The sequence below is a fragment of the Anomalospiza imberbis genome, chromosome 8 (assembly GCF_031753505.1).
Source record: "Anomalospiza imberbis isolate Cuckoo-Finch-1a 21T00152 chromosome 8, ASM3175350v1, whole genome shotgun sequence".
NCBI lineage: Eukaryota > Metazoa > Chordata > Aves > Passeriformes > Viduidae > Anomalospiza > Anomalospiza imberbis.
The window spans coordinates 2,611,463-2,635,072 of record NC_089688.1 but is presented as its reverse complement, the minus strand read 5'-3'; the positions used below and the strand labels follow the sequence as shown (position 1 = coordinate 2,635,072).

Sequence of the window (23,610 nt, the reverse complement as noted above, 5' to 3'; positions counted from 1 at the left end):
TGCCCTTGTCATTCAGCCAAGTTTATGCTGCCAAAGCCAGAGATTTGGTAACATCAGAGGGGGCACAAAGGTCCAGAGGGACTGGATGAATTCACAGATCTTGTGGATGAAGAAATAGTTTTTGCCTCTGAAAAACAATAATTGAATGATGCTTTCCAGAGCTGTTCTTTACAAGTATGCCCTTTATTACATGTTTCTTCATAAATCTATTCAGCCAAAACAAGGGCTTGTTCCAGCTTTGATGCTCCAGCGGGTGCGTATCTTCCGAAATCTTCCAAAATGCCCGAAGCACAAATTCTTTTTCTATCTCTTCTGCAAAGAATCTTTTGCAGATCATTTCTCCTCTTTAATTATAGATTGCATGAAGCAACAGAAGCATGAAAAGACTTAAATTGGGAATTAAGATCTGGTTTTCTTCCAGCTTGAAATTCTCTACTTGAAGTAAGTGTATTCCTCTCTCCTTTTGGAGGCATCCTGTGGCTTTAGCTACAGGGGATTTTGGATTGGATTTTGATCACTGCGGCCTGAGCTTCTCCTCTTTGCCCCAAACCCCAACCCAGTCACCCAGCTGGAAGGCAAGGCTCTCCACCCTCCTCTGGAGGGATGCTCTGGCAGCAGAACACAGGAGAGTGGTGCCTCACCAGAAATGGCTGCGGCAGGGCCATCTCCAAGGGGTTCCCCATCTCCCCCTCTGGATCCTCCTCCTGGCACCCAGCAGCCCCACAATCCTCCACCCTGCAGTGGAGGTGAGCAGGGCATTTTCCCAAATGGTGATCCTTTCCTACCGTTCTGGGCATTGCTGTGCTGATGGGTTGGGAACAAAACTCCAACTGAGGTCCTCCCAAGAAATCCAAACCCAGAATCCTAACTCTTGACAGGAAGCTTGCAGGCTGGCACGTTGTTTTCCTTGCTTGCCTTTTCCCTCGTGCTCTGGCCTCTGTGGCGGCTTGGATGACAAGTTCCTAAGGCAGGAATTACCTCTTGGGAAAGGTTTTGGGTTGCTCGGTGTAACCCGAAGAGCCGCTGGGCCCCACGGCAGTAAAACCCCAGCACAGCTGGTATTACTGGTGGTCAGCACAGCCCCCTCCCTGGAGCTGGCCTTGGAGTCCCGTCCAGAAGAAAAATTAGCTGGACACAGCAAATGGAAACAGTGCCAGGAGGTTTGTTGCTCTGTGCTGATGGATGGCCCGTCCCTGGAAGTGTCCAGGGCCAGGTTGGATGGGGCTTGGAGCAACCTGGGCTAGTGGAAAGTGTCCCTGCTCGTGGCAAAGGGGTGGAGCAAGATGATCTTGAAAGTCACTTCCAACTCAAACCATTCCACGGTTCTATGATGTGGGAAGCCCTGTGCTGGGTTTGTTGAGTTCTGATGAGGTTTTTAGGGGAGTACTGGATTTATTTGCCCCTTGTCAGGGTGGTGAGGAGGAGGAGCCTGAGGAAGCACAGCATGTATTGAACTGTGGGGTTCCAGCTCTGGAGCTGTGGTGGTGCCCTTTGGAAAACCCAACGAGTAAGGAGTGTGGGTTTTCCTTGGAGAGCCAGCAAGATGGCATCCAGGAGCAAGGCCGACACCTCCTTCCAACTGTCTCCCCCTAAAAACAGGAGGAGAGGGAAGAAAGAAAAATTAAACGGGATCCTGGAATGGTTTAGGTTGGAAGGGACCTTAAAACTCGCTTTGTTTTCAACCTCCTGCCGTGGCCAGGGACACCCTCCACTATCCCAGGTTGCTCCAAGCCCCATCCAACCTGGCCTTGGACACTGCCAGGGATGGGGCATCTTCAGTTTCTCCGTTAGGGATGTTTCCACATCTGGAAAACATCCCGGATGTTTCCAAACGGGATGTTTACCTCCAGCTCAGGCGGAGGCAGCGCCCTAAGCTGGGAGACGATTTGGCTCTCCCTGTGGAGCATCTCCCTCCGCGCGGGGTCCCGCTGCAGCGAGGGGCCGGGAGGTGGGACTGGGGGAGAGGGGCAGAGCTGCGGGGGCTCCCCGGCTCCCGGCGCGCCTCGCCTTTGTTCGGGCAGCGCTGGAGCCGGGCGGCCGCGGGGCGGGGAGGGATGGGGAGGAGGGATGGTGGGAGGGAGGAAAGGGGAGGAGGGAGGGCTGCCCGAAAAGGTTGTTTTTTTTTTTTTTTTTTTTTTTTTTAAATCTCCAAGAAAAGAACGATCCACAGGCAACGCGAGAACTTTCCCCCCCCCCCTCTCCCCGCCCCGCGTATTTAATAAGAAAACTATGTTTAATTTTTTTTTTTTTTTTAATTCAAAGAAATTAAATTAAAACGAGCCCGACCTCCCACCCCCTGGCGCAGACCCGGCCCCCGGCCCGCCCCACGCCGCTCGGGAGGCGGCAGAAGCGGCGGCGGCGGCGGCGGGAGCGCCGGCGGCCCCGGCGGCGGCGGCGGGGGGAGGCGGTCGCCGGGCGCCGCCCGCCCCGCATCCCGCATCCCGCCGGCCCCGCATCCCGCCGCCGGCCCCAAATGGATTATCTGCGGCTGGTGCTCTCCTGCCTCGTCCCCCTGCACGGCTGCCTGGCTGCCGGCAGCGCCCCAGGTACGGTCGCTGCCCCGCGGACGGGGGGCCCGCGGTGGAGGGGGTGGTGGGGCTGGCAGGTGGCTGCGCCCCGGAGGATGGGGAGAAGGGAGAGGGAATCCGCCGGTGGGGGTTAGGTTCCAGTGGGAACTGGGGGAGATGGAGGCTGGGCGAGAAATAGTTGGCGTGTTTGGCGTGCGAGGGGACGTCAGCCCGAGTTCCTTCTGCTACGTTGGACGCACCCGCTTAAAACTACAAAGCGGAGCTGGGTCGGGACGGAAAAGCAGCTGTCGGGTTTATGGAGCTCCGGCGGTGCTCGCCAAAGGCTCCCCCGGTCGCGTTGGCCCCCGCGATGCCGGCGCCCGAGCGGGATGCTCCGTGCCCACGGCCCTTTCCCTCGCGGCTGTCTCCGCAGAGCTCCTCCTGTCCGGCAAACTCAGCGAGTATGGAGTGATCGTCCCCTTCAGCACCGACTGCCGGGGTCGCTTCTTGTCGCACGTGGTGTCCGGCGACGCGGCGGCGGGGCTCGGCCAGCCCGCCTGTCCCCCGGAGCCGTCCCCATCCCCGTCCCCGTCCCGCCGCCGCGTCCCCCGCAGCCCCCCGGGTGAGTCCCCGCAGCGCCGCTTGCTCTACTTCAACGTCACGGTTTTTGGGAAGGAGCTGCACCTCCGGCTGAGGCCCAACCGCCGGCTGGTGCCACCGGGAGCCGTGGCAGAGTGGCAGGAGGATTTTGAGGTGCTTTTCCGGGAACCCCTCCAGCAGCGGTGCCTTTTCACCGGTGACATCTCCGGGATGCCTGGAGCTGCCGTGGCCATCAGCAACTGCGATGGGCTGGTAAGCTGGAGGCTGGTGGGGTGCTGTGGTGGGTTTGGTTTGTTAATTTGAGATTTGGTTAATTTTGAGATTTTCTGGTTAGTGTGCTGATGGGTGTGGTGGGTTTTAGTGTTGGATAATCACCTTTTTGATATGAGGTAGGATTAGGAGAAAGGTAAAGTAGGCTCAAAACTTTAAAAGGGTATAAAGAAAAAATTATTCACAGTAACTGAAAGAAAGAGTAATAAAAATCAGAATAAAACCTTCTGAATACTTCTTTTCTTCTCATAACATTTTCTTCTCACTGACAATGTAAAGAAACAAAACATAAAATTATCACTTCCCGAAATGCCTCCCATGCAAAACCACCATAGGTGCTTTGAGTGTGCTGCCTCTGTGTTTTGGTGTGGTTTCCTCTTGAGAGATTGATCCTGGTGCCCTGAAACCTAATTTTTTGGTGATGCTTTAGGTGTCTGTGCCATAAGTTGCCCTTTGACAGCAGCAGGTCCCCTTTGCCCGTGTGGCCCTGGGTGTTACCTACCTGCTCCATCAGGGTGGTCTGTGCACCAATGTTTATTTAAAAGGCTTGGAAAAATTGCCAGTCCTGTGCCTGAACTGCCTCCTGCCCAGATGCTGTTACTCCACGGGCTGTGCCCAGCCTCTGGGACAGGGACACACACTCATGGTGATGCTGTTCCATCCTTGCCCCCCCGTGTTTTACCCCGAGACTGCTCCAGGAACTTTTCCTCTGCATTTCCCACCTCTTGAGTGATGCTGTGTGAGCTCGAGCACCTCCTGAAATCACTGTTAGCTGCGGTCTGGCTCCCACCAAGCATCTTTTTGTAGGAGGATGTCTTTTTTTGTTTTTTTTTTCCCTAATCACTCAGGGGCTCAGAGACTCTTGGCTTTCTGAGCACAGTTCAGCATCAGTAACTTGCTGCCACAGCGCTTTAATTCCTTTAAATGGCTCTGTTACCTCATTATCCCCAGCATCTGCTCTGCCTGTGGGTTCCCTACCTTTGATACGCTTGGGGAAGCGCTTATTTTTTAATACCCTTGGCCCATTGCCCTTCAGATTTCCTTTGAGCCAATTTAAATCTTGTTTTAGGTGCCCGAGTTTGCTGTTTTCTCCTGGTACCACTTAAATTTACTGCCGGGTTGGAAGAAATGCCTTATTTTGTACCTTTAAAAAAAAGGTTTTTTTATATATTTCTTTTTTAGTTGCTTTATTCTGGGAGATCCTTAAGCCAATTTTGGCCACCAGCACAAACAATTTGGCATTCCTTTCTTTTTATACAGCGCCTGATGCTACTGTACAAGCAGAAATGATAGAGCAGCACAGCTAGAAATACGTATTTCGCCTACATATAGGAACTAAAATTTTTTAGCACATAATCCACACCTTTTGAAGCATCCTTTCGGGAATGGGCTGAGGCTGTGGACTCGCAGACATTTCTCCGGGACACAGATTGCTCTGGGGCTGGCCAGTGTGGGCAGGCTTGGAAGCTTCAAAGGCATTTCCTATAGACCCAGCAAATAGTGCTGAGTCTGGAAGAGAGAGCAGGGTTTGGAGCGTGCAGGTTCCGTGGCAGATCTCATTCCCTTTGGCATCACGAGCAAGAGGATGCTGGAGGTGCTCAGCAGCTGATCCGTGTCCTGCTGTGGCACAGCTTTGGGGATTTTCTTCCCCAGAGCCCATTCTATTGTTAGTGTCAATCCCAAGCGGGCTTTAATTTAACTTTTCCAGCCTTTCCTAGGCTTTAGCCCCAAGGTTTCCCGTCGCAGCCCCTTGCACACCTTGTTGGTTGTCATTCTTTTTGCCCTTGTTCCAGCTGGGTTAAGATATAGTGTGTACCCCAGGATGCTCTTCCTTGTGGATTTATGCAGTCATATCCTGCCACCCGTGGATAAGCCCACTCTTTTAAGCCCATATAAAGGAAGAAGTGGCTTTTCTCCCAGGATACAGATTTTTTTTTCCTATTTCCTGCAATAAATTTATTGCTCGGTGGCCAACAAATCAATAGCCTGGCTTCCACCAGGAATTTCCAGAGCTGGTCTGGTGAAGGACACGAGGCTGAGGGATAAGCAGGTGCTTGGCTCCCTTGCCCTTGTGATACAGTTGGTTTCTTTTTTCCATGGGTTTTCTGGCTGTATGGCCCTTGGGCTTAAGTGAGTCTGACATCAATCTGCTCAGGATCCCCCTGCTTTGGAGGAGTGGGAAGATCAAGAGGATTCCCAAAAGCAGTGAAAAGAGGTTGATTTAGGACACAGAGCAAGAAATGGAACCAAAACCTCGTTCTAGGTGTGGATGGGATGGGAGGATGATGTTTATGACCTGAGAAGCAGCAGAGCATCTGGGAGGGATGTACGTGGTCAGGAATGTTGCTTATGGCCTGGAGGAAACTCTTCCATAAGCAAGGACCCTCGAATTCCTGTGGACTTTTGCTGGAAGTTGCCCACGAGCTTCAGAAGGGCATTGTGGCTTTTGCATCCCGGTATAGCGTGCGTGGGAGGCGCGGGGCCGTGCTTGGCCGCCGGCTCCTGGCCAGAGGAAGCGCTCCGGGATGCTGCGGATGAGGGCTGTGTACACAAAGAGATTAGGCTGCGTATAAACAGAGACCGAGATTATAAATAACAGGGGGGGAGTGGAGGAGAGGAAGAAAAAAACCCCAAAACCCGAACCCAGCTCTTGAAAAAGAGAGTCCACCCAAAGTCTTTCCTAAATCCATATTTAGCCATGTAGGCGAGCCGATCCTTTTCCCAGATGCCAACGCCGTGGCACCTTCCACGGCTGTCATTCGCTGTGGGCATCCACGCGTGAGAATCTGGCCTTTCATTTTTTGCAAGGGTGTCTCGTACCAGGGTGGGAAGGTGCTGTCGCCCATAACGTAATTTCAAAGCTGATCTAAGCCACCAAATTCCTGACTGGTAAAGTAGCGTTAGGCAGAAATCTCCGCCGGCGGACACGTCTCGCTGCAGTGGAGGCATCCCAGATTTTTCCCCGCCGGCTTTAGCAGCGTGTGGTCTACTTTGCTTCCTTCCTGCTTTGCTGGTGGCAGGGATGGGTGAAGGATTATCATCCACAGACACCATATTCGTGTGCCTGGCTTTTCCCTGGGGTGATTTGCCGTAGTGCTGCAAACTGTAGAGCCAGCGTTTTCCATCCCCCTGGCACTGGCTTGCTTCAGATGGGTGGCAGCAGATAAGCAGAACACAAGAGCCCTCAGAAACAACAATTAATAGGGAACGGAGGGAGAAACAGCCCCCCAAAATGATGCCCCACTGAAAAAAGGGTGACTTGGTCTTCCTGGATTTTCCTTGCAGTTGCTGAGCTGTAGGGTTAATTTTGGGGAGAAAAGGGGTGCGAGATGTCCCTTTGGTCACGTAGATCCCACTGGCCTCAGCTGGTGTGGGTGTTATATGGATATGAGGGCTTTTCTCCCAGGTGATAATCCCCAGTTTTGGCAGTGAGATGCAAACCAGGCCCTGTTTGGGCTGAAAACCCAATTAATTAATTAGTGCTGAGCATGTCTTCATGTCCTCACTCCACCAGGAGCTACATTTGAGGCCTGGCTCGGGTCACCTGGCAAAGCCTGGTCTGTAGCCACCCCAAAAACCTCTCATCTTGGCACGAAGAGCAGGGAAAAGGAGTCAAGGAAGGCAAAGTGTTGTGTTTGGGCTGCAAAGCCTGTCCTGCAGAGAGGCATGAAAATAGTGATGGAGCACCTCTGGACCATGCCTGATGCCCTCTGGATGGAGAGGGAGCGCTGTTACCCGTGGTGTCTGTGTTCACACTGCCTGGTTTTCTAGGACTTTTTGTCCGAATTATGTGTGAATCTTACAGGAAAAATACATACTATGCACGCAGCGGGATTTCCCCCTCCTGTTAGCTTCCCTGGTCGAGTGCAGCAGCTTTATTAATTTTTCCACATCTCAGCTGTATGAAGTGTCAGAATTTCCTGAACTCCTGTGGGAGTTGGAGCTTTTTACCCAGCAGTGGAGGGGGACCCATCAGGGTCCTGGAGAATCCCCCTTAGTGTGGCAGGAGTTCATCTCTCCCTTAGCCTGGGGAGGCACAGGAGAGCTGGGGAAGACACTTCACCCTCTGTGAGCTGGCAGGGGTGAGGTTGGTGTATGTTTTCCCTCTTTCCAGTGGAATTGTCTTTAAAGGGCCATTTTTTAGCTGGGGAGTACCTTCACTGAGAGCTGCAGACAGCATCTCACGTTAGGAAAAACAGTGGTAATAGTCCCGCCAATTGATTTAATTTGATTTGGTATTATTAAACCAAATTAAAATCAAGGGTGGGAAGCATATGGCTAATTGATTCCTGAGGATGGGATTGAACTCTTGGAAAAAGCCCAAGAAAAACTAAGTGGAACTTTTTGGGTGGCATCTGACCTTTTCTGCTGCCTCTCTACTCTTACAACCCTCCCAAAATGCTGAAATACAGCCTCTTTGTGAGCAGGCCGGTTGGTGCATGCCTCTTGCAATGGTGTTTTTTGGGTTGTTTTGGTTTTTTAATTTATTTTTGTGAATGCTAGGATGACCGCTGCAGCTTCTGTTTCATTTCTTGGGCTGCTTTGATCAGGTGGACACAAAAATCCCTGCGTTATCCCCTTTGCCGTCAGTCATCCCCGGAGTCGGCGGCGCGTTGCATCCCGCCTTTGGGAGAAAGTCTGGGCTGCTTTATTCCTTGAGCCAGATATAATTAGTCACGAGCTGCCGAGCAGCTCAGACCCAAGTGGGCTGTGGCTTGGGACCAGACTCTTTCACGTTTTAATCCAGCCTTGCCCCGGTGTGGCGGCACGGCTTTCCTCCGGCCGCCTGACTCAGCAAGTCCCGGCTTTGGCCCTAAGCCCATAAACCGGCTTTGGGGTGCCTGGTCCCGAATGAAACGCCCCGCGGCAGGGCTGGGAGGGGGTAGTGGAGTCCCAGAAGAGCTCCTCCTGGGGCAGGGGCTGCTTCTGCCCCTTCTCTTATTGTATAAAAAAGAGCAATGTTTCAGAGCTGGAAATTAGGAGAATTTCTTCATGGAAGGGGTTGTCAGGCCCTGGCACAAGCTCGTATTGATTGATTGAAAAGATGTGTAAATGTGGCACTTGGGGACGTGGTTTAGTGATGGCCTTGGCAGTGCTGGGTCAATGGTTGAACTCGATGATCTTGGAGAGTTTTTCCAACCTAAAGGATTCCGTGATTCTGTGCCCCGCCCCATCATCGTGGCCTCACCCAACCATCACTGAACCTGACTGGTGGTTTGACTCCCTGGCTTGTTCTCTGCCTCATCACCACCACCCTGCCTGGTGCCCCTGGTTACACCTGGCTGTGTTCTTCATCTCCTTGGCTGAGGGTGGGGGCACAATCCCTGGCTTCCTGTGGGAAGAACCTCAGATTCGTGTGCCAGGCAGGGACTTGGATTCCTCAGGAAGGAAATAAAACAAAACCAGCCAAAACCCCGCTTTGGAGTGGAGTTAAGCAGTTAATAACACCCAAGTGGAGCAGGAAATTTGGTGGAATCCAACAGAGCCAGGTTGGCTGTTGCCTGATGAATCCAATGGGATGTGAACATGAAGGGGACCCAAAGAGCCAGGCGGGTTTGGAAGAGCTCGGTGTCTGTCCAAAATACATCTCTGTATATATTTTACTTTTATTTTATTTTATTTGATGAGAACCATTCCAACACTCCAACACCCTTATGAGGACTCCAGTAGATCCACGCTGCTGAAGGCTTTGCTCCAAGAGCAGATCCATATGTTTTGCTGGTGCTTTCCAAGGCAGCTCTTCAGCAGTGGGCAGCGCTGGAGGAAGGAACGCGCGCGTGCGCCATGGAGGGAGCTGGGAAAAATGCCGAGCTGGGGGGGCTGCCTGTGGGAGAGAAGCCAAATCCTGGTGATCCTTTTCCTTGCCCGAGGTCTGAGCCGGCCGGCGCTGCGGGGTGTGAGCGCTCAGGCTGATGTAAGGGGGATTTGAGGGGAGCTTGGTGTTAATTAGGAGCAGGTCGGTAGCCAGGACAACATTTCCAGCCATGTTTGCCCTGTCATTCATCTTCCCTGTGTTTGGGAGGTGGAGTTGTAATGCTTTCCAGCTTCTGCTCCAACGGGATTCCCCTGTGTTAATTCCCAAGTACTTCATGGGGCAGAGAGAATGGTTTCTCTTTCTTTCTTCTTGTTGCAGCTCGTAGTGTCAGTGAAGTGGCAGATATTCTAAAGGCACTGCAGGAATAGAATGGGGAGGGTTCAGAGAGGCTCAGGAGTGTCTTGGGAGCCCCTTCAGCCTTGTATCCCTGAGTTCAGGGTCCAGCACAACTCATGGATGAGACAGAATGGAGTTTCATAGCCATATAAAGACACAAACTGAATTGCAGCCAGGTTGGGGTTTTTTTTGTTGGTTGGTTTTTCCCTACTGTTTTTTTTCCCATCTACAGGAGAAACTAAAGGTTGTCATAGATGAACATGGTATTAGAACCATCCTGGTGTCATGGAGTAGGATCAAAACAAGATTATTTGGGATGCCTTTCCCCTTTGTGCGTGCTCTGCATCAATCTTTAACGAGTATACCGAGTGTATATGTCCCCCTACACTTATATAAAACCACACCGTTTTTCCCCCCTTTTCCTTGTTTCTTTGTGGAGTCCAGGCTGGCCTGATTCGGACAGACAGCAACGAGTTTTTCATCGAGCCCCTGGAGAGGGGCCAGCAGGACACAGAGGAGCACGGGAGGGCCCACGTGGTCTATCGGCGCTCAGCCATCCGGCAGGATGGCGCTGAGCCACGCCACGACCTCCATCCTGAAGGTAGGGGCTGCTGGAATCCAGTCTTTCCCAGCAATTGGTAATAAGTATTTCACGTGGGGAGAGGATTTCTCCTTCCACGAGCCCTTGTACATCTCAGTTTAACTGCTAAAGTCAAGAAGAAGGAAAGGAAATGCTGAGCTGGAGGTGCTGCAGCCTTGCTTTGATCACCTGTGTTGTGAGAGTGTTGAGGCACTGGAAGTCGTTGTCCAGAGAAGTTGTGGCTGCCCCATCTCTGAAAGTGTCCAAGGCCAGGCTGGATGGGGCTTGGAGCAACCTGGGCTAGTGGAAGGTGTCCCTGCCCATGGTAGGGTCTGGAATGGGATGAGCTCTAAGGTCCCTTCCAACCCAAACCATTCTATGATGATTCTACGAAATGTGGCCTCGATTTGACTTTTTCACAGATCATAGAATCATTTAATATGGAAAAAACCTTTAAGGTTCTCGAGTCCAATCATTAGCATGTCTTTTAGTGCTGGTCTTCACAATTCAGAGCCATTTCCCTGCCACAGAGTGAGCTGGGCCAGCAACCACCTGGAGCTCAATATCCCGTTAGAGTTAAATCACGTTTCTATTTTCCCTACTGGATTTCTACTTCTGTGGAGCGTCACCGTGGTGTCAGATCACCTCAAAAGCTCTTTCTTTTCCTGCCCAGTGCCCGGCGTGCAGGTGGGTGAGCTCCCGAATTCCCTGGAGCTGATGACGGAGCGGCTGGGGGACGCGGAGCGCAAGCGGCGCCACGCCAGGAAGGATGACTACAACATCGAGGTGCTGCTGGCCGTGGATGACTCAGTCGTGCGCTTCCATGGCAAGGAGCACGTCCAGAACTATGTCCTCACCCTCATGAACATAGTAAGGCTCGGCTCTGGGGGATGTGGATCCCACCCTTCCCTGGGTTTAGTGCTCTTCTGATGCTGCAAATCTGTTGTCCTGGGAAAAGAAATGGGTTTGGGAGGGGGAGCAGTGCTGCAGGAAGGGCTGTGCCTTCACACAGCTGGCTCTGGTGTTTAATAGCTGTGGGAATTGGAGGGGTGGAAAGCAGGGCCCTTTGATGTTCATCCCCATCACCTTCCCCTTGCCAATGGCAGGGTCTGGCATGTTGGTGCTGTCACTGTCTGTCACCTGAGTCCAAAAGTTTGTCCTGGCTGAGACTGTTTCCTCCTCGTCACTGAAGTCTCAGCAAATGCTAGAGAAGAGAATGGTCATGGCTTGCTTAGTTAGAAATTACGATAGCTGTAATTTGTTTTGCAGTGATGATGTTCATGATTTATTCTGAATACTATTTGTTGGTAGAGAAAATATTTTTATAGCTTTTCAGAAGCTTTTTGGAAACCTATGCAACTGGATAACCATTCAGGATATGTTTGAAAAGGAGTTTAGAGCAGCTTTATAGTTCCTGCACCCTTCCTCACTCTGAGGCAACCGGTGCTGGTTCCCTACACTCCTTTTTATTCCTTTCTAAGATAAAAACATCCATATTCCTCGAGTCCTGAGAGATGTGGAAGGATCAGTATTTATTCATCCAGTCATCTTGAGGGAGGTTTGCTCCTCCAGCACCTGAATGTCTGCAAATAAGGTCTATGCTCAAGGCTCTCTTTCTCTCTCCCAGTTTAGTTTTGTTTTCCATACTTTATTCTCGCCTCTATTTATTTATTTTTCTTTAAGTGTTCTTTGACACAGTGGTGGAAAATGTTCAAAAGGCTCCACCAGCTCTGGAATGGCCAAGTTATAAAGATGCTTTTGGATGCTTGGTTGTTGGTTTGGGCATTTTTTCTGCCATATGGCTGGCAACGAAGGGAAAATTATAAACATTGGGTGGAGGATTTGTGGGATTAGAGGGTGATGGGGTGAAGGATGAGTGAAGTGGCTGGTCCCGAGTCGGGAAAATGCTGAGGAAGCAATCACCTTCATCACAGTGTTTTATTCTCTGCCACGTTATCCCGATGCCCGTTGTCCGATGCTCTCAGCATCGCTTAAATTCACTTTCTGAACATTTCTCCCCTTGGCATTTTAAATCCTCCTGCCGGGGGAAGCCACAGGGTTCCCTGCTCTGCCCTCTGGCTCTTCCCACGTTAGGGGGGTCGGAGATGATGTCATTTTTTCTTTCCGATCCCCGGGGGTGGAAAGGGGGGGGGCCGGGATGGCCAGTTTGAGCGCCCGGGGATTGTCAGCTCTAATCAAAAGGTCGGGTTTCAGGCGCATTTCATGGTTCCTAGACTTTTCAGGGAGTGAATGCGCGGGATGCTGCGCTGGGAGAAGGGAGGACCCGCTGCCTATTCAATTAAAGGCAGCGCTGGAGACGTTAATGAGGGGGGGAAAGCCCCAGGATAATACAGGCAACAAATACTTCCCCCCAAGTATTATTTCCTTCTATATATTCTCCCCCCCACCCCCTTCCCCTTCTTTCTTTCTGGCTTTTAGTGCGTTTTCGTTCCAGCTTTGCCAGTGACCTCCGTCCGCCTCCTCTTCCCTTGGCGCCGCCTCGTTTCCTTACCGGCTCAGATTGCCTTAAAACACCCGATTCAGCAGAAAAAAGAGAGTCCTGCTTTCTGGCCTGGGTGGCAGAGGGAGGGAGGGAGGAGGATGCCGGGGGGCTGGCGGGGAGGAGCCAGCTGGGACCACACAGCTGAACATTAATCCCATTAGTTGGAGGCGAAGGGAAGGATAAGAGGCTTGGCCAGGAAAGGACTTAACGAGCTGGGCTGGAGTACGTCAGGGAGCCAACTGGGAAAGTTTTCCTGTCTAGGAGCTCTCCTATCAAGATATATCCCAAGGAAAGGGGGCAACGAGTTTGGAAGCAATGATGAACTTTCCTGGCTTTTCCTGAGGTCTCCACTGAGTGCCGAGGGAGCAGTGGGATACGTATCCCTTCCCAGCGCTGCTGTAGGTAGGGTCCCGGGGCTCTTCCCAAGGCACAAAACCCTTTATTAGGAACTCTGTGTCGGCTGGAGCTTGGTGATAAATGATTTGTCACGGAGGAGGTTTTTTATGAAAAGAAACAAACCCCGCAGCCCTTATTTCATTGCCAGAAATGTGGATGCTTTTCAGTGAAGGGCTCTGTGTCCATCCCGGGAAGCTGACATGAGGATGACTGCTCCTTTTGTGCACCTAAGAGCTTCCCTGCAGGCAGGCTGCCTTCCCTGCTAGCTCCCAGCCTGCATTCCCAGCCTCCCCTTCTCTTCTTGGCTCAGATGCTGCCCAGGAATTTGGGGTCAGGTTGGAGTGAGTGGGAAAGTCACAACTGCCCCTCTGCCATCAGTTGCTGAGTGTATCTCTGCTCTGAGCTGGGCATTGCTGTGTCCACCTAACCAAAACTGGTCTGTTGGGCTCTTGGGATGAACGTTTGGTGATGTGGTGGCTCTGGAAAGCCATTCCCCTCTCTTGCGTGCTGCCTGTGGCAGGGATTGTGATGTTACAGAAGGAAAATTGGCATCCCCCAGCCATGGTGGCTGCTGAGATCAAGGGCTGGGAACCAGGAGGGGATCCAGCACCCCGGAAAAAGAAGAGGAGAGGAAATACTCAGTGTTAGGCTCTGCTTTCCAGTCTCTTGCCTTCAGGGAGTTGGGCTTCTTGGTTTTCTCCACAAGACTTTCCACTGCTCATCCCTGATCCTTTCAAATCTGGGGCTGGCTCCACTTGGAGGGGAGAAGCCAAGTTATGGCTGTGTTAAACCTGGCCTCAACTGGGTTCCTGGGCTTTTGGCCGATATTGCCCATGATTTGGTTAAGGATGCAAAGGTTCTTGGTGTTTTCCCATTGTTTCGGGTTACCAGGGAAACCCCATGAGTCAGAGCCCTCTCCAGGCCGGGACTTGCCTGGCTCCAGCTGAAATTATTGTTCCCAAGGGCAGAGCAACAAAGAGTGCTACTGAGACCCCACAGAAGAGAAGGTTTGGGAACAAAAATTTAACCTTCAGCTTTAATTTTAACCTGTGTGTGTTTTTTTCATAGGTGAGGGGTTTATGAGCCACTTCCTTGCTAAATGATAATAACAAAAACATGTCTCTCATGTGTCCATGCACTTTTCCCTACCCTCTATATGGACTTACATGTTTGTTGCTATTTTTTTGGGACAGCATGCCTTGTTCTGTAGAGAGCTCTGATCAAATCTAGCCTTGCTCTGCAGAACAATTCTCCCCTTCCTCTGTTCCTCCCCACAGATAATGTGGGTCAACTCTCACAGAGGTGACATTACGCAATGTGCAAGCCCAAAAATGTGGTAAGGGGGACTTTCCTCTCCCTTCCTAATCCCCCAGCCCCAGCAAGGAGGCTCAGGGTGAATCCACCGGCATGAAAACCGAGCGAGGGAATAAAAGAAAGGAGTTTAAAGATGACTTGGCTGTTCTGAGTAAGCGATCCCGGCGTTTTGAAATGTCAGCTATTCTGCTGGTTTGGCAAATTCTTCTCGTGTCTCTCCCTTTGTTTTCCTTCCCTGAAGAACAGCGAGGTCTAGCCCTCGTTGCCAGTGCGGTTTTGCTGTCGGGATCGCGCGTCTGGGGCTGCAGACTCGGGGCTGGCCAGAGGTTTGCAGGGATTTAGGGAGGCAGCCTGCCCTGCTCCCAGGTTGTAACGTTGCTTTCACTGTAAAGCAATGCCACTGCCTCCTTGGTGTTGCAGGGTTTGGGGGGAGTCCTGTGGGGTGCTTGTTCCTGCTGGTTTGCCCTTAATTCACAGCGAGCCTTAAGGGCTGGACTGTTTATAGGTGGGAAAATTCCATTTTAAATGAAAGAGGAGAGCATTTCTTGCCAGGTGATGGTGTGAAACAGGCTGAGCATGGATGAGAGGGATAAGATCTTTATCCCATGGCTTCAGGGATATTTTTTTCATATAAAAATCGGTATTTTTTACTAGAGCCCTTTGCTGAACAGGTATTTTTGGGGGCAGGGGTTTCTCTGAAGACACTGACTTGCTTAATGGCATGTGCAGAGGGCGGGGGGAGTTGTGCCAAGCCTGCAAACTGCTCTCCAGGTGAATTTCCATTTCCAAGGTGATGCTTGACCCCTCCAGCTCCATCCCCACTTCTTCCACAGGCACTGGAGCACTTGGGGCCCTGCTGATGTTTCCCCCCGCCCCAAAATTTGGGGCCTGCAGGGTCACAGCCCTTGCAGCAGCCAGCACCAAGCCCTTTTGATATGATTCTTTCCCCCCCCCTCAATCAATAATTTATATCTGGCTGTGAAGGGAAGCCTGTAGCCTTGGGCAGTCTGGTTCCACATCTGCTTTCTGAATGAACCCTAAAGGTCGCTGCTGAGCCGGTATCGGTTAGGTGCAGATCCCTGCCTAAAACCTGGACTAAACAGGGGCTGGGCTTTAGGTTAACTCTTCATTTCAAAGGCTGAAATGGAGTCCCAGGGAGGGCTGAAATGGACTACCATACTGAGGGAGTACCAGGCCCCTGCGAGCTGGAGGAGAGTGGGATTTAGCACTGCTTTATAAGGAAGATTTATGGAATCAAATCCCATCTTGGAATAATACAGCAGGGTCTACTGAGCATCCTGCCAAAATATCCCGTGCAGCTGGGAAGGGAGAGGTCTGTGCTGCTCCACGTGATTCTCCCAGTCACAGCAAGGTCAGGTCATGGCTGGTAGAGGTCCCTAAGGCAGGAACGTGGCTCGTCCTGATGGATTGAGGGTCCTCAGGAGCAGGCAGCAAGCAGCAAGGAGCTGGTAGCGACCATAAAATCCTAAAATCATGGAATGGTTTGGAAGGGAGATGAAAGCTCATCCCATTCCAACCCCCTGCCATGGGGTAGGGACACCTTCCACCATCCCAGGTTGGTCCAAGCCAAATCAAACCTGACCTTGGACACTTCCAGGGATGGGGCAGCCACAGCTGCTCTGGGCAGCCTGTGCCAGGGCCTCACTTCCCTCAGTTCCTTCCCAGTATCCCATCTAACCCTACCCTCTCTCAGTCTGGAGCTCCAGCTCCTGACAAGTGCTGGCGGTGAGGGAAAATGCGTGAAGATTTGGGAAAGTGGAGGAAATGGCTGTGTCTCCTGTCCTGTTCCCCACACCAACCCCAGGTCCAGCTCTGCATCTCTTCAAGCATGGTTTTAATTTCTCCCTCTCTCCCTGCTTTCCCACCCTGCCATATTACCAATAGTTTTGTAAGGGATCAAACTTATGACGTGGGATTTTTCCGGGATGCCAAAGCCTCCTACATCCTGAAACCCAGCCTGACATCCCTGGGGAGTTGCAGCTCCTTGCTGGGCTGGATCCTTCATACCTCAGTGGGTCTGGAGGCCTGAGTAATGTTTGCAGCTGCAACACTGCGTGACCTTCCACCCTTCTGTGCACATCCCCCAAAAAATAGGGTTGGGGTGAGAAAAAAAATCCATCGTATTCTCATTATTCTTATAAAAGGGGAGGGTGAAGGAGCATCCCACCCACAGAAAGTAGGGATGAGCTGAGGGTGGGTTGACCAGTGAGTTATCTTTCCACACTGATGGATAAAATACCCTGTGGCTCTTGCAGTTTCTGCATCCAAAGGGATGCATTAATGGGGAGGGACTGGCACTTTATTGATTAATTTTAAATTTTTATAATTGATTTTGCTGCATTCAAGGCTCAGGATCTGCATTACCTCTCTGCATGGCTCGGAGGCACCCCATGGGAGTATTGGTTGTCATGGGGAAAAGGTTAACACAGGGTTTTTGGGTTTAAAGCTGGCCTGAGTGGACATTTCAAATGGAATCCCAGGCTGGAAAATGGGGGGCTTGTAAAACACTGGGGAGTGGCTGACATGGATTTGGGCAGCAGTAAAAGGGTAGTTGTCACCAGCCCTTGATGTAAAATTGAAAAGCTCCAAAGGAATGGAGGACAAAATAGAAAATATCCATAAATCTGACATTATAACCTTCATCTAGTCTGGAAGGCTACGATAGAGCTGAGGCAAATTAGTGCCCCCTTTGGCAAAGCTGAAAAGGTATATTTTAATTAAAACATGAATTCTAGTCAATATTAAAAATTGTCTTAATTTAGTCTCTTCAACTTCTGCAGTGAACCCCCATTTGTGGAACTGTTCATTTGAGAGGCTTTTTAGGAAAAACAAAGTCTCATTCTCAAAAATCAGGGTGTATTTCTTCCCTGGGCTATGTTTTCCCACGTGCTTTGCAGGAGGTGCAGGGTCTCACGTGGGTTTGTGGTTGCCCACTCCATGCCTCTCTCCATGTCACTGGGCTCAGCTCTCAGAGACATTTTCCATCGGGGTGTCCTACTCTCTTGGTAGCATTGAGGAGTAGAATTTGTTTATTCATCCTGGAAATGCAGAAGGAAGAGGTTGTAGCTGGTTATTTCCTTTGCAAGGTCATTTTTAATAGCCGAGGATGGTACAAGTCTCATTGACTCATGAGCCCTCCCTGTTCTCTTCATTGTGTTGCCTTCTCCTGGGATTTCTGGAGCCATAGGTCAGGTTTGACTCACTGATGCGACTGAGGAAAGCCGTGGCTTTGGGGAGAGGCAAAGGATTGGATCAAAAAGCTGTTTTCCCTTTGGATGCTGGAGTCTGGAGCATTTCCATCCCTCTGAAGGATTCATGTTCTAAAGAGGCAATGGCTCATTGAGAAATGAGGTGGAGGAAACACAGCCCTTGATGGAAATGGGTGATGTCATTGACCATCTGAGCCCATTCCTGGGGAAATTTTGGCTTATTCCAGCTTGGCTTGTTGGCTTTGTGCTTGTTACATGTTGGAAAATGGGGAAAAAAACCCTCCCTGCAGTGGGAGGAGAGGGATGAGATCTTTGCACCTGGTCTTGGAAAGCCTGGAAGGGTGTGGAACGTGGGAGCGTGGAGGACAGGAGGGGCTTGAGAGCTGGGATGGCCTTAACTTCTTCCCTGTTGGATTTCCCTCCCTTCCTCAGGTGGATGAAATTTATCACGACGAGTCGCTGGGCGTCCACATCAACATCGTGCTGGTCAGGATGATCATGGTGGGATACCGTCAGGTAAATCCAGCGCTCGGGCTGGCGAGCAGGAGGTGCTCTAATGTTTATTTAGCTCTTAGGTAAGCCCGGCCTTGGGAAAACGTGGCAGTTGTCGGAGCCCAAATGACAACTGTGCTGAGCAGGGGTGAATTTGAACCTTCCTTAGCCTGGTTTTTGGGAGCTGAGGGTTTGGATAGCCCCCTGGCCTACGAGGCCCTCAGGGAGGTGGTGGCTGGCTGTGATCTTCTCTTATGTGCTTGCTGTGGGATGTGGGGAAAACCACAGAGGCTTCCTCGGAGCTCTGTAGATGATGGGTAAAGGAGGCTTCCCACACTGAGAGGATCTGGACATCAGTGAGGAGAAACCAAGGCTGGGATCTCCTTGACTGTCTCCCTGGCTGTCCTGTAGCTCTCGTGTGGCTTGGGCATGACCAGGAAAAGCGTGGGAAGGTTTCCTGAGAAGTTTTCATGTGGTTTCTCAGGCTGCACTTATTTTTTAAGGCTTGTTCGAGCACAGCAGCCAGATTTTTCTTTAAAACAATGTGATTTTCTGTACTTTTTTGGGCAAGCTCCTGTCCCACAGGAAGTGTTCTAGCAAGGGTGTTAATGACTCAACATAGAGATGTCTCTGTGTGTGTGTGATCCACAAATAAGACCGGTTAGGTCTTGGAAAAAAACTTCCTTATTATGGAAATATGCTTGGCTGGCAGAAACCCAACACATCCTGGAAATCCAGGGATGGTTCTGAGAAGCAGGGATAAGGATGGAGGCTGGCCCATTTTTGGAGGCTTCCATGGGACCAGGAACATCATCTCTAGCTGAGAAAGCCAACAATCCATTTGGCTTCATCCCAGTGACGATTGTGCTCTGGGCTGGAGGTTGGTCTGAGGAGGGGAAGGGATTTGGAGCTGTGGTGATACAGCAGGGTGGGAACTGCCAGGCTCTGTTAGGGGATGATTTATCCTCCCCAAAGCCGGTGCTGGAGGCAGCTGCTTTGTCCAGCTACGTCACTTCTCAGGTTCAGGGGACGATAATGAGGAGCAGATATTTGAATCCAGGAGAGATGTCAGCTCACTGTTTAGATCTGATGCTTCCCGAGCGAGTCCTCCTGCAGCTTCTTACCTCCCACTTGGGCTAACACCTCCTTGGCTCCCAGGGGAAGGGCAGCACCAGTTCCTGCTCTCCCCAGCAGTGGATTCCCGTTCTTCCCGCAGTCAGTCAGCCTGATCGAGCGGGGCAATCCATCGCGGAGCCTGGAGCAGGTGTGCCGCTGGGCGCACTCGCAGCAGCGCTCCGACCCGCAGCACGCCGAGTACCACGACCACGCCGTCTTCCTCACCAGGCAAGATTTTGGGCCTGCAGGTATGCAAGGTACTGTATTTGTCTCGATCAGGTATGTGCAGTTTGCCGGGGGGAAAAGCCAGCGAGGGGTGAGAGGATTTTCTTGCGAGCACAGTCTGTTTCTTGGCCAGCAAGGTCCAGAAAAAGGTTATAAAAATCGGTATTTCTTTTCTTCACATGATGAAGAAGAGAGAGACAGAGAATTAATCCAGAGCATCAGCCTGAATGGATAAACTATCTTTATTTATTTATTCTCTTGCTCTTTGATTTCATTTACCAGTCCTCCCCTTGGCCCAAAACACCTTAAAAATACAAAAGTAAGACAAAAAAAAAATGAAATACCACAGGAAGCCCCATGAAGTCAATCAACGTATTCTGTCCTCTAGAGGACTTTAAAACCTATTTTTATATGGATTTATTTCTTGGACATGGGAGCATTCAATAAACCCTGGGTCAAAGAGGAAATTTTACTGCAGGAATCTCTCACCCTCTTGGTGCAGAGATTGTGCTGCTGTGGTCTGAGAAGTTGGAGACCTTGCTAATAAAAATTTTCAGGAAAATCTTCTGGTGTTTCATGGCTCCATTAGGAAAACGGGTGCTTTGGTGTTACCAGGAGAGGTGACTTTTCCCAGTTCTGAGCCTGCTGCTTCCAAATTCCCATCTCCTCCTTTCCACGCTGCTGGCCAGGTCTGGATTTCCGTCAGGAGGCTCCGTTCGATGCCGTGAATGGGGTGGGTATTGTCACCCTGATCTCTAGGACAAATCCTCCTGGTGTGCACAGGAGGAAGGAAAGGTGGAGAAGGAAACCTGTCCTAACTTGGATTACCTCCCTGAGAAGGATCCCCCTCAGCAGGAAATGAACCTCAGGAGAAATCCAGCTGGAAACCCTCCTGAGTGTGCCAGTGGTCCCGTGGCCACCAAACAGCAGACCTTGGCTTGTGTCAAGCTGCTGACCTGCCCTGCTCTCCTTATCCAGAGTCACACAGGTGAAATACCAGCTTTTGTTTCGTTTTTCTAGATCTTTCCTGGCAAAGTGACTGTGTCCAAAGGCATTGGTGAGAGGACCTTTTTTGGCAGAAGGGGGAGACTCCCTAGGCTGCCCCTTGGTGGGAAGGAGTCGTGAGATCGATGGAGTAGCCCTGCTCTAGGGGTGCTCCTTCCAGCAGCTCCTTCCCTTTTTCCCTACAGATCTGGCTCTCTGCTTGTCACACATCTCCAGGACTTTCTGTGGAATTCCCCGTGTCCTTGCCTGGCTGTGCTGCATGGCACAAGGAGCTCCTCATCCACTGGGAATTTCCTTCTGATTGGGCTGCTGGAATAGTAACACTGTGCTTGCTCTTGCCTCTTTTCCCCAAAACAAAATCCTTGCAGATCCCCAACATCCCGTTAAGCTCGGGGATGTGTGGAATGAAGGATCAGAGTGTGGCACCAAATTATGCCAAATATGCCCTTTGAAGAGAAAAGCAGTGGACAGATGGGTTGTAAATTATTAATTGCTGCTGTAGAGGTCTTGTCCCTCTGCAGTGGGTGGCACAGAGGGGTTTTCTGGCCTGGGCTGAAGGATGCTTGAGCTCAGAATTAAATATTTTCCAGGTAGTTGCTTCTCCCGTGAAGAGCCTTTTATACTCCTTCCAATCCTTACTAGGGTCTTCCTTACAAAAAACTGCCTTTGTGAGCGTCCACCTTTTCATATTCCTTTGTCCCATTTCCCAACCACAGCTTCTTTGGTTGGGAATTTATCCAATTTTCATCCTAGACAAAATAAATTTGCCCTCCCCTTGTAGAGGAAGCTTCCCACAACTTAATTTTTTCTTGTGGAAAGTTTCATGGGGTAAAAAAAAATCTTTTCAAATGATTTATCCAGGGCTTGATTTATTACTCAATGGTTAAACTCCATTATGGGAGTGACTTGGTGTGGATCAAGAATCCCACAAGGATGGGGGGGTCTGTGGACCCTGTGGTTTGGCCTGGGTGGGTGTAGGGTCAGCTCATCAGCATCCCTCTCCTGCTGCTGCCTGCTCCTGGCTTGCTGAGCTCTCTTCTTCCAGCATGCCAATCCCCAGGGCACAGTTATCCAGCACGGTCCTGCCCTGCTTTTGCCTCTCTGACCTTTAAGTCCTTCCTTCACTAACTCCCTTGATGCCAAAAAGGGTCAGCCTTAAAAAAAAAACAACTCACGTCGAAAAGCTTTGGGGAGTAAATTCTGGAGTGTGCCAGCAAGGTAATTGAATTGGGCAGAAAAAAGGTGAAAAAGAAAGGAAATGTGACCAAAATGGAGGTGATGTGTTGCTGCCTGGGCGGGGGAAGATTCCTCTGCCCACAGCTGCCCCACTGCACTGCACTTGATCGAGGGCTGGGGTCCTGGGGCCGGGGCGGGTGCATGTGCGGGTGCGCCCCGTGGGGAGCAGGGCTGTGGTTTTGGCAGGGCTCTGGGGAGCACCTCATGCCTTTTCTTCTCTCTCTCTTCTCTTCTTTATTTGTTTTAAATGAAGAAGAATGCGGGGGATGCCATTCCTAGGCTGGGAGGCGGTGGCCACCCACGCTGACAGGGTGTTGTGGGTGCTGTTTCTGCCCTCCTGCCTGCCCAGGTGTGTTGGCACAAGGGCACAGTGGTGCCAGCGAGCCCCACGGCAACCTCTGCTACCTTTTGGCACACACTGCTGAGCCAGTCCTTGGGCTGCCATCCGAGTGACCTGGGCAGCCCCTTCTCTTCAGCGCCTTCCCCTCTGTTTTCTGTTGCAGTGAAGCCAGATTATGTACTTGTAGTTTTTTTTTCTTCTTAATTTTTCATTATTTCCCCTCCTCTCTCAAAGGTTTTCTCTCTCCTCTCCTCCTCTGTCCTTCCCTCCTGTCTTTGCCCCAGGCTACGCTCCGGTGACGGGGATGTGCCACCCTCTCCGCAGCTGCACCCTCAACCACGAGGACGGCTTCTCCTCGGCCTTCGTCGTCGCCCACGAGACCGGGCACGTGTAAGTCGTGGGGGCAGAGCTGGCAGTGGTGGTGCCCCTCTCTTTGCAAAGGGGGCTTTCTGCTGCTGCAGCTGTGAATCCCTTGGGATCTTCCCGCCAGGTTGGGCATGGAGCACGACGGCCAGGGCAACCGCTGCGCCGATGAGACCAGCATGGGGAGCATCATGGCGCCGCTGGTCCAGGCCGCCTTCCACCGCTACCACTGGTCCCGCTGCAGCAAACAGGAGCTCAACCGCTACATCCAGTACGCGCCTTCCGGCCGGGACGGGCTGGTCTCCCTTCAGACCCCGACTGGTGGCTTTTGGTGCCCAAAGGTGCCCCCAGGGCTGGAGCGCCTCTGGAAACCGGCTGGAAGAGCTGGGGGTGTTCGGCCAGGAGAACAGAAGGCTCCAGGGAGACCTTGGGCCTCTTTCAGTGCCTGAAGGGGTTCCGAGAGAGCCGGAGAGGGACTTTGGACAAGGGGAAATGGCTTCCCACTGACAGAGAATAGCGTTAGATGGGATATTAGGAAAAAGTTCTTTCCTCTGAGGGAGGTGAGGCCCTTGCATAGATTGCCCAGAGCAGCTGTGGCTGCCCCTGGATCCCTAGAAGTATCCAAGGCCAGGCTGGACGGGGCTAGGAGCAACCTGGTCTAATGGAAGGTGTCCCTGCCCAGGCAGGGGGGTGGAACTCTATGGCCTTGAAGGACCATTCCAACCCAAACCATTCTGGGATTCCATGATAATTCAAATTTCTCAGTAGCTGAATTTGGAGAGTGGCCTGGAGGTGAAGGATGGGCTGATGGAAGGAAATCCTCTCTCTGACTCTGCAGCTCCTACGACTGCCTCCTGGATGACCCCTTTGAGCACCAGTGGCCCACGTTACCTGAGCTGCCAGGAATTAATTATTCCATGGATGAGCAATGCCGCTTCGACTTCGGCGTGGGGTACAAGACGTGCACGGCGGTGAGTACCACGCTGTCCCCCCTCCCTGGGGTCCCCAGCCAGCCTGGCTGCCACCAGCCTGCTGGTACTGGCCGCTGCTGTCCCAGCCCAGCTCCTCTGTGCTCCCCAGTTCCGCACCTTCGACCCCTGCAAGCAGCTGTGGTGCAGCCACCCGGACAACCCCTACTTCTGCAAGACCAAGAAGGGGCCACCCTTGGATGGGACCGAGTGCTCTCCTGGCAAGGTAGGGGCTGGTTCTGCTTCCTATGGGAGGGATGTGCCCAAGGGCACGATGAAGAGCACCTTCCTCCCGTGCTTTACCCTTTCTGTAG

At 51.6% G+C, this 23,610-nt stretch overlaps 1 protein-coding gene across 2 annotated transcripts in view; it reads left to right on the top strand.

The window, feature by feature from the left end:
• Nucleotides 1-2,345: 2,345 nt before the first annotated feature.
• ADAMTS14 (ADAM metallopeptidase with thrombospondin type 1 motif 14) overlaps nucleotides 2,346-23,610 on the top strand; it is a 28,428-nt gene continuing 7,163 nt past the window's right edge. The window contains exons 1-10 of one of the 2 annotated variants that reach the window (XM_068196936.1): nucleotides 2,346-2,546; nucleotides 2,941-3,359; nucleotides 9,973-10,129; nucleotides 10,782-10,978; nucleotides 17,984-18,067; nucleotides 19,260-19,407; nucleotides 22,250-22,355; nucleotides 22,456-22,599; nucleotides 23,167-23,299; nucleotides 23,409-23,522. In XM_068196936.1, coding sequence (XP_068053037.1) covers nucleotides 2,474-2,546; nucleotides 2,941-3,359; nucleotides 9,973-10,129; nucleotides 10,782-10,978; nucleotides 17,984-18,067; nucleotides 19,260-19,407; nucleotides 22,250-22,355; nucleotides 22,456-22,599; nucleotides 23,167-23,299; nucleotides 23,409-23,522 — 1,575 coding nt within the window. In that variant the 5' untranslated portion in view covers nucleotides 2,346-2,473. Of the gene's footprint in view, nucleotides 2,547-2,940; nucleotides 3,360-9,972; nucleotides 10,130-10,781; nucleotides 10,979-17,983; nucleotides 18,068-19,259; nucleotides 19,417-22,249; nucleotides 22,356-22,455; nucleotides 22,600-23,166; nucleotides 23,300-23,408; nucleotides 23,523-23,610 lie in introns of both variants that reach the window. The other variant, XM_068196935.1, reaches the window with a different exon arrangement.